Genomic DNA, 10,437 nt, shown 5'->3' with positions numbered 1-10,437 from the left:
CGGGTCCTGTCCCTATTCTTTTGTCTCTGTTTATTCTTTTTTCTTTTGCCCTACCCAGGTACGTGGGGGGTTTCTTGCCTTTTGGGAGGTCTGAGGTCTTCTGCCAGCATTCAGTAGGTGTTCTGTAGGAGCTGTTCCACGTGTAGATGTATTTCTGGTGTATCTGTGGGGAGGAAGGTGATCTCCACGTCTTACTCTTCCGCCATCTTCCCGGAAGCCCCCCTCTTCTGAATAACTAGGCTTTAAAATGCTTAGGCCCTGGATTCTGCCTCACCCAGTTTCTGACTAAAACTGAAGTGGATTTAGCCCCTACCTGGCTTCTGAATAACTAGGCTTTAAAATGCTTAGGCCCTGGATTCTACCTCAGCAAGTTTCTGCCTAAAACTCTATAAGAGAAATTTTTTTCTCCGGTTACTTGATGGACAACATTGTCTTTGTCCGAAATCCAAGAAAAAAAGAAAACGTGTACCGTAGTTATTAATTAACATTATTTTTAAACTCTAATTTTCCCTCTTCTTTGTAGCATGACTCAGTGGAATCAAGTCCAACAGTTAGAAATAAAATTTTTGGAGCAAGTTGATCAATTCTATGATGACAACTTTCCTATGGAAATTCGGCATCTGTTGGCCCAGTGGATTGAAAATCAAGACTGGTAGGATCAAACATTATTGTATTTTCCCTAGAGGTTGATGCACAAATGCTTTATGCTCTATCCACGTGGATTTATTCTATGGTCCACTTTTGATTCAGTTGATACATTCTTATCAGGTAAAGAACTTTCCTTGAGGATTTGGAAAGCTTCCTTAACGGAGGAGAATCATTGTCCTTTCTGGTTTCATCCACTGTAGATGAAAAAATGGTTCTAGTGCTTTGTTTTTTAATAAGCTAAACTCCAACGATTTCTAAGTATTAAAAAGACAAGAAGTAAATCTCTTGTTTATATCAATTCTCTATCATAGACTCAATATAAATATTTTTCTTAACATGTTTTACAAACGTTTTTTAAAGCTCTATTCACCTTGTACAATTAAAAACATATTTTGCTTTAAATAGTTGTCTTAAAATTTTTCTTTTGATAAAATATACATAACATAAAATTTACCATTTTAACCATTTGTTAGGTATACAGTTTAGTGGCATTAAGTATATTCACACTGTTTTGCATCCATCTCCAGAACTTTTTCATCTTCCCAAACTGAAACTGTGTACTTATTAAATAATAATTCCTCATTCTCTCCACCCCGGCCCCTGGCAACCATTACTCTGTTTTCTGTCTCTGAATTCAACTAGTCCAGGTACTTCATACAAGTGTAATCACACAACATTCGTTATTTTGTGACTGACATTTTACTTAGCACATTCTTTCAAGGTTCATTCATATGAGCAGCGTGTATCAGAATTTCCTTCCTTTTTAAGACTGAATAATATTCTATTGTATGTATCTACTACATTTTATTTATTCATCCATCCTTCAGTGGACATCTGAGTTGTTTCCACCTTTCAGCTATTGTGAATAAAGCTGATATAAATGTTGATGTCAAGTATCTACTCAAGTCCCTGCTTTCAATTCTTTTAAGTATCTACCCAGAAGTGAAATTGTATATAATTTTGTGTTTTTAATTTGAGGAATCTCCATACTGTCTTATACAGTGGCTGTACCATTTTCCATTGCCACCAGCAATATATAAGGGTTCCAGTTTTATATCCTCACCAAAACTTATTTTGTGTTTTCAATAATAGCCATCCTAATAGGTGTGAAGTGGTATCTTATGGTTTGATTTGCATTTCCCTAATGATTAGTGATGTTGAATATACTTTCATGTGTACAATTTAATTTTTAAAAACTAGTAAATGCTTATCACTGCGGGGTATATTTATCACTTTAAAATGATTATGGTTAAAAAAAAAGTAGACATTTTACTAAGGTGCTTCCTGCTGTGTAATAGCACTTTTGTTTTTTAGGGAGGCAGCATCTAACAATGAATCCATGGCAACAATTCTTCTTCAAAACTTGTTAATACAACTGGATGAACAGTTAGGTCGCGTTTCCAAAGAGAAAAATCTGCTTTTAATACACAACCTAAAAAGAATTAGGAAAGTCCTTCAGGTGAGAATTCATTCTACTTTTTAAAAATATTTGGATTTACAAGTCCTAAATTTAGCAAAAACAAAAATGTAGCCTCATCTTAGTTCCAAACCAGATTTAAGAGGGAAAAAGCTGAATTCTCTTACTATTTTAAATTTTGTGCTCAATTTTATTTCATTACCCAATGTTTGTTTTGCACCAACTTTTGAATCTAAAATACACTACAAGTGGGAGGGTATGTGATTTACATGTGACTGCTTACTAGGTATGATCAAATTGAGAATGTGGAACAGGGATTTGAAAGATGCTAGGTTCACGGCTATCTCTCCATCCTCCCTTGCCTTTGTCTCTTATGTAACAATTTAGAGTTGGTATCGTTCTCATTCATAGGTGGAGGCATTATGGTTGTATGTGTCCTTCCAGATTTGGCTCAGACTTCACCCCCTTCAAAAGCATTCTGTGGTGCCCTGTAGCTTCCTATTCCAAAAGTTCACCCAGGCAGAGCCCATCTCTCTGTGTTCCCATAACACCTCCAACACATCTGTACCATAGCATTTAGTATATTCTACATTAGTGTTATTTCTAAGTTTTTCTTCTCCCTCAAATTGTGGGTTACTTGAGGCAAGGACGTTATATTCAGCTTTGAATTCCCAGTGCCCACCACACAGCTGGATATATAGTAGGTGTGTAATATTCATTGATTAAAGGGATGAATGAATGAAGTAAGTGAAACAGAGATCTAAAGAATTAAGGGCAGACTAATAATGACCTAAACCCAGAGATGCTTATGAAACAAACTCTGAACATGGACAGCTCTAATATTTACTGAGTGCCTATACAACGTATTAGAGAACATGAAATATACATATGTCGTTTCTCAGTGAGGCTTCTTTAGAATCTCAAACTTACAATTAATGCATTTTTACAAAAATTTTCCTAGACTATAATAGAAATGTGCTTGATGTTACTAACACTTGTGAGAGGGACATAGGTATTAATTTTTTATTGTTGTTTGGATTGTTGTTTTTAATTGTTGTTATTGTTTTATTGTTGTTTGGATTGGATTTTTTTCATTGCTGTTTTACTGTTACATTTGCCCTTGTAATCCCCTACAAATTTGCAAGACACTTGGCTGGGGGTAGGAAATGAACTTGTTGCCAACAAAACGGGATTTTTCACAGTGTAAAGCAAACTATCTGTTCCAGAGGTAAGACATTTAACCTTGGCTTCGTTAGTTAGTGCTCTAATCAATAAACCTAAAACAGGGGTTTGGCATACTGCTACCCGCAAGTCAAATGTGGTCGCTGCCTGTTCTTGTACGGTCCACGACTGAGAATGGCTTTTACATTAAGTGGTTGAAAAAGAATAAAAGTAAAATAAATAAGTGGCATGAAAATTATAGGAAATTCAAATTTCTGTATTTTAGTGGAAGGCAGCTTGGTTAGTCAGTCACGTATTGACTCCGGCTGCTTTTGCACTGCAGTGGTACCGTTGAGTAGTTGTGACAGAGACTGTATGGCTCCAAAGCCTAAAATAAAAATGTGTATATGTGTATTGTGTGTGTGTGTGTGCGCGCGTGCGCATGTATGTCTGTATTAAGCATAGTTATCTGGCCATTTATAGGAAAGGTTGCTGGCCCTTGGTCTTTGCTAGAGGGACATGGGTGGGTAAAATAGGTGGTGCATGGTCTTTGGAAATTCTGATTCTCAAAATGTGGCCTTGGGCAAGTCACTTAATTTTTCTAAATTCCTATATCTTTTCATGTAAATGAGGATGATTATTATCTACCTTTTGGGATTGTAAGAAAGACTGAAGCTTTTATTTTGGCAAAAAAAAAATAGGCTTTCAAAATACAGACGTTTTTGTTGATAGGGAAAGTAGCAGGATCTTCTCTGTAAATCAAGGGTAAGTGTCCAGCCCATCATTTTTCTGAGTGGAGATAAGATTGTGAGGGAGCCTAAGAACCGGCGGTAATTCCCAGTCACATTTCAGCTCAAGCACAAATGTCTCTGCTTAGGTCATGGGCCTTCCAGCATCTTGTCTCTGTCGACCTTTTCCAATAAACTGCCCCAAGCTCCTCAACATTCCTGCCCCAGAAAAATAGATCTACTCCTTGTTCCTGAGCACAACCAGCTCACTCTTGAATGACTCTGGGCCTTTGTCCATGACAGTCTCATGGCCAGGAATGCTCTGCCATCTCTCTTCCTCCAGTCCAGCTCCCATTCATCCCTAGAGGAGCTATGGAGGTCCCAGAGCAGTAAGGGAGCCTTCACCGGTGCTTTACCCCTTATTCTCATTCCTCACGGAGCATGGGCTGCAAGATAAGCAGTATCTCATCTGTGCTAGATGTGTCTAAGCAGGTCACAAGCTCTTTGAAGTTAAAAGTCTGAGTTCCTTTTGTGACCTTCCTCTTCCCTCCAGTACCCAGCATGGTTCTACTACGAACTAGAGACTCCCAAAACAGTTTGATTGGTTAGGATATTTTGTATTTATTTTTATTTATTTATTTTTGGCCGTGCTGTGAGGCTTGTGGGATCTTAGTTCCCCGACCAGGAATTGAACCCGTGCCCCCTGCAGTGGAAGCTCAGAGTCCTAACCACTGGACCGCCAGGGAATTCCCTGGTTAGGATATTTTGAATGGACAAAAACATTTGTTCTTTCCTTTGATTTATAAACTATACTTATTGGGTATTTATATTGATTCAGAACATTGCCAATTATGTTAAGACAAGTCTTTTTGATAAAACAAGATCCCCCTCCCCTCAAAAGAAAAAAAACACCTCCTGCTGAAAGAATAGTGACACTGTTCTTACCTGGTTTGGACATTTTCATCCTCTGGCATTTTAAATACAATCCATCATAACTATTATAGCGTAAAAGAGCAAACAGTATTGTATCAGGGGAGCTAAGCAGGTATAAGGTAAATTTATTTTAGGTCTTGACAGAGCAACTGGGATCTCCAGTTTCAATATTTTAATTTACTATTTATATCCCACCTATTTCTGATAAGAATTTGGAATGGCTTGTTATAAAAGACAAACAAAACCATTGAACCAAGAGTCAAGGCAATCTCCGAGGTGGAAGCAGTGAACACTAATGTCCAGGTCGCCTTAGTCCCTCTAACGGGAGGTAGCCTCAGGTGAAGGCCAGGAGCAAGGACTATGTTGGGTTGAATCCTGGCTCTGTGACTTCCTTGCTGTGTGGCTCAGGGCAAGATGTTTACACTCTCTCGCCTCAGTTTCCTCAGCGGTGTGAGTGGAATCACAATGGTACCTACTCCACAGGGATGTTAGGAGCATTAAAAAAAATTGTAAAGCATGTGGTAAGGACTGTATTAGGGTTTGCTAAAAATAAATATCTGTCCCAGATATTTCAAGAATGCTTCACCCTGTTCTTAGGACTTTTTAAAAAAAAAACAATAGACTTTATTTTTTTAGAGCAGCTTTAGGTTCACAGAAAAATTGAGCAGAAAGTACAGAAAGCTCCCATATTCTCCCTCTCCACCTGCCTCTCCCCAGTTTCCCATATTGTTATCTGGCACTGGTTTTGTACATTTGTTTCAGCTGATGAACCTATTGTGGTACATTATTATTAACTTAAAGTCCAAGATTGCATTAGGGCTTACTCTTTGTGTTGTACAAGTCTATAGGTTTTGACAATGCGTTATGTCATGTATCCACCATTTCAGTTTCACTGCCCTAAAAATGTTCTCTACTCCACCAATTCATTTGTCCGTCCCTCCCCCACTCCCTAACTCCTGGCAACCACTAATCTTTTTACTCTATAGTTTTAGCTTTTCCAGAATGTCATATAGTTGAAATCATACAGTATGTAAACTTTTCAGATTGGCTTTCCTCACTTAGTAATATGCTTTTAAGTTTCCTCCGTGTCTTTTTGTAGCGTGATAGCTCTTTTTATCGCTGAATGATATTCCTTTTTATGGCAGTAGTACAGCTTGTTTATCCGTGTTGGGGATTTATAAACAAAGCTGATATTAACACTTATGTGTAGGTTTTTGTGTGCGTACGAGTTTTCAATATATTTGGGTAAATACCTTGGAGCTTGATTGCTGGATCTTTGTTCTTGGACTTTCTAGTGAAAATCTATTTTCCTTATTCGTCTTCCTGTCTGTGTCTTAGTCTGTTCCGGATGCTATAACAAAAGTACAATTGATTGGGTGGATTTTAAATAAAAGACATTTATTTTTCACAGTTCTGGATGGGAAGCCCAAGGTCAAAGTGCTGGCACATTCAATGTCTGATTCAGCTTTCTGGTTCATAGATGGCTGTCTTTTCCCTGTAACCTCACAGGGAAGCTCTCTAGGTTCTCTTTTAAAAGAACACTAATCCCATTCAAGAGCCTTATGACCTAATCACTTATAAGAGGCTCCACCTCCTAATACCATCACATCAGGGGTTAGGATTTCAACATATGAATTGGGGAGACACAAATATTCAGCCTCTAACAACCCTTCTCTCTCTTTCTCCCTCAGAATGACTAAAAAAATTAAAATGGTGCATATTCATAACTTTAAAAATTGAAGCAATACAAAAATATGCAAAGAAAATATGAAATAATCCAAAATCTACTCCCCAGATATAACCATATTAATATTTCATGAACATCATTCCTAACATACATATATAAATATATGTGTGTGTGTGTATATATATATATATATATATATATATATATACACATATATATATGCAGATAGTAGGGCAAGCTGCTATTGACATTTTATACTCAGTTGCTATCAGTATCTTTGTAGCCTCCTGTGCCCCCACCCCCATCTCCACTCTGCTCTCTCCCCACCTGCAGTAACCACTCATCTAAATTTTAAGTTATAGAACCAAAAAAAATTTTTAACTGTAAAACAGAACTGTGAGTAGGAGCTGACCTTGTGGCTGTCATATATTCTTAGATTCTAGAAATACAGGCCCCAAGCATCATAAATAAAAAGAAACTGCAGGACACCAGAGAGGAAGAAAAGGTCCAAAAAGTAGCAAAGGAATCCAAATCTATTACCTATGTAAAAATGAGAGATAAACTGAAAGCCAAATTTAAAACAGTATTAAGTGAGAGACGAGTGGAATAAACTCTTCACCGAGCTGGAATACGATACCCATCAACTTAGACTTCTATACCCAGCTCAATTATTATACAAAATTAAAAGTTCACTACAAAGATATGCTCACAGAAGGAGCTACGAAAGGGAATCAGATACAGATGTTAAGCGCACATGCTAAAATTTCAAAAGTATCACTACAAAAAGTGAAAATAGAGTGCATGAAAGATTGAAAGCACCCAATAAGATATCAGAAAATAATATCCATTATGTGGACAAAACTTAGCAATTCTAAGACAAACTGTAGTTTTTTCAAGGATGTATCTAAAACATGAAATAACAAAGTGATGAGATCAAAGAGGTGAGCTGGGCTGTCTTGTATAGAAGCTTGTGGGCCTTGGTCAGGAATCTGAGTCTTATACTGAGTGTGATGGGAAACCATTGAGAGGTTTGAGCAGAGGTGTGACATGAACTGATTTCTGTTTTTTAAGCTTACTTTGACAAATGAATTGTAGTTAGTCAAGGAATAATCAGGGAGATCTGTTAGAAAATTCCATTGATTTTTTTTTTTTTTTTTTTTTTTTTTGCGGTACGCGGGCCTCTCACTGTTGTGGCCTCTCCCGTTGCGGAGCACAGGCTCCGGACACGCAGGCCCAGATGCCATGGCTCACGGATCCAGCCGCTCCGCGGCACGTGGGATCCTCCCGGACCGGGGCACGAACCCGTGTCCCCTGCATTGGCAGGCGGACTCTCAACCGCTGCGCCACCAGGGAAGCCCCTCCTTTGATTTTTTTAAAGCAACATACTGAAGTCAATCTTTTTCTATCACTGTGGGTTTATCAACTCTCCTAAGCTTCTAGAAGTTTTTGCTTTGTGTATTTGTTACTATGTTGTGAGGAGCATAAGTACAAGATAATATTGGTGAATGCAACTTTTAAAAAAATCAATGTAAAATATCCTTTTTGACCCATTTATTAAGTTTGCATTTTACTGTGTGGCTTTCTTTTTGTTACCATTTGCTAATAGGCACATAAGTCCATCTCTTCATTTTCATACCTTGTCTGTCACTTTATACTGAGTCTTTTGTAAATATCACGTAACCAATCTTATTATCTAGTCAACAAATATTTAATAAGTTCTTATGTTATCAGTCACATCTTAAGCACTAGGAATACAATTGGAGGAAATCATGAAGCTTACAGTCTAAAAAATTCACACCACCTGCATTTTAGTTTTTAACTGATGGGAACTTCTATGGCTATCCCTCACAGATTACTGTTAGGGAAGTAAGGGGAAACAGGCAACAGCAAACTTGTCTGAAAGTAGAAAAAAACTCCATCTGTTAGAAGGCTGAGTTCAGGGTTTTGGTGTTAAGATTGTGGTTAGTAACCCCACCACCTACAGAGCATTTTTCACCCACCAGGGTAATGAGTCTATTAGTGAGAGTTTTAGACTCTGTGTGTGAGGGGGAGTGGGCAGGGGCAACCCACACCTAGCATGTTCTATTCTCTGTACCCCCATGGCCTCTTTCTCAGAGTTGTTTGGATTTGCCTGAACAAAAATAAATGTTGGAGTTGAAAGCTCCTCAGAAGTTGGGCAAACAGTGGTTCCTTCCTGTCCTGTCTGTAAAAATCCTATTGTTGGTTCTGAGTATCAGGTGATATGAGATTTTTGTGTGTGTGTGGTATGCGGGCCTCTCACTGTTGTGGCCTCTCCCGTTGCGGAGCACAAGCTCCGGACGCGCAGGCTCAGCGGCCATGGCTCACGGGCCCAGCCGCTCCGCGGCAGGTGGGATCTTCCCAGACCGGGGCACGAACCCGCGTCCCCTGCATCGGCAGGCGGACTCTCAACCACTGCGCCACCAGGGAGGCCCATGATATGAGATTTTTTACATGACAAAGTGAAGAATAGGAGACACTATTTTGCAATATGGGGGAGAAAAAAGTTCCTTTAACTGCTGAGCAGCTCTGAATCTGCCAGATTGTATCCTCTAATTCATGCTGCTTTCTCAGTTCACTCCTCTTCCTTCCTCTCTGTGCACCACATGCAAGAGACGCCACCTCAACCTCCAACCTGAACAGAGCCTGGTGTGGCCACTCGGTGTTAACTCTGAAAGAGCTGAATGGAGGGTTCAATCTTTCAGGTCATTTTCTGCACATGGGTGGCAGCCAGTGTGTCATTTTCAGGCCACAGTTATTTCCCCAAGTCCTCAGCACACACCCCCAAAATTTGTTTTCCTCTGAGAAAATTACCTGATGCCAATATCACAGTGCTCATATTTCAAAGGCTAAGAGACCTGCATGTCATGCCATCTAAGATGAAATGTGAGTTAGCTGTCAAGATTTTGTTTGCTGTATAATCTGGGACAGCCAACAGGAGGTAGATGGTGTGCATCACAATCCTTGTCCTGTGCACATCGCACTAAACTAGAAGTCCAGAGTGATCAACTCAAGATCCCACCCACCTGAAACTTTCTTCATGGATCATTTTGTGCATATTCACCCAAGCCTTCATCTTAACCAAACCTAGATTGCACTCCCTCCTTATTAAGTTTTTTCTCACAGTTTATTACTTGTCTATAACAATTTGTCCTTTCCTTCTTTGTGAAACAATTACTTTGTCTATAGTGCACATGTTTTTAAATTCCAAATGATAGTTCGGATTTCTTAAAGTAGGGCTCATATAATTTGCTTAGTAGGTATACTAAGTACCTACTTCACCGACATTTGTTGATCGAATATTGGTTTCATCACATGGATTTTTTTTTTCTTTCTTTCTTTTTTTTTTTTTTTTTTGCGGTACGCAGGCCTCTCACTGTTGTGGCCTCTCCCGTTGCGGAGTGCAGGCTCCGGGCGCGCAGGCTCAGCAGCCATGGCTCACGGGCCCAGCTGCTCCGTGGCATGTGGGATCTTTCCGGACCAGGGCACGAGCCCTGCCGGGAGAGGCCACCAACCAACCATGGAATGGCATTCCATGCCATTAAATATTCTTTTTCAGCATCATTTGTATTCACCTACTAATTGGACATTTATTACTTGTTCCTGTTTTTTACCAATATAAACAAGTGAAGAACACATACCTATTGTCAAAATTTCATTAATATTTATGATTATTCTGTTAGAATGGTGGGTTTTAACTCTATGCATCAAAATCGCTTATAGAGTTGTTATTTTTAATATACCCACTATTGACATGAGTGTAAACTGATATTAATGAGAATAACACTAGTTACTGTACTAAATAAACTATCAGACAATAGGATTTTATTTATCATGCACATAAC

General features: G+C 38.9%; 1 protein-coding gene across 1 annotated transcript in view; it reads left to right on the top strand.

Annotated features, from left to right (window-relative positions):
- Positions 1-524: 524 nt before the first annotated feature.
- Positions 525-10,437, top strand: part of STAT4 (signal transducer and activator of transcription 4) — a gene marked incomplete at both ends in the record, with an annotated part of 82,172 nt that continues 72,259 nt past the window's right edge. The window contains 2 exons of the mRNA XM_082840669.1: positions 525-652; positions 1,963-2,107. Of these exons, the coding sequence (XP_082696795.1) occupies positions 525-652; positions 1,963-2,107 (273 nt within the window). The remainder of the gene's footprint in view (positions 653-1,962; positions 2,108-10,437) is intronic.

Source organism: Leucopleurus acutus, assembly GCF_964270905.1.
Source record: "Leucopleurus acutus genome assembly, chromosome: 6".
NCBI classification, from domain to species: domain Eukaryota; kingdom Metazoa; phylum Chordata; class Mammalia; order Artiodactyla; family Delphinidae; genus Leucopleurus; species Leucopleurus acutus.
Note: the sequence above shows the minus strand (reverse complement) of the source record. Positions and strands in the feature narration are given on the sequence as shown.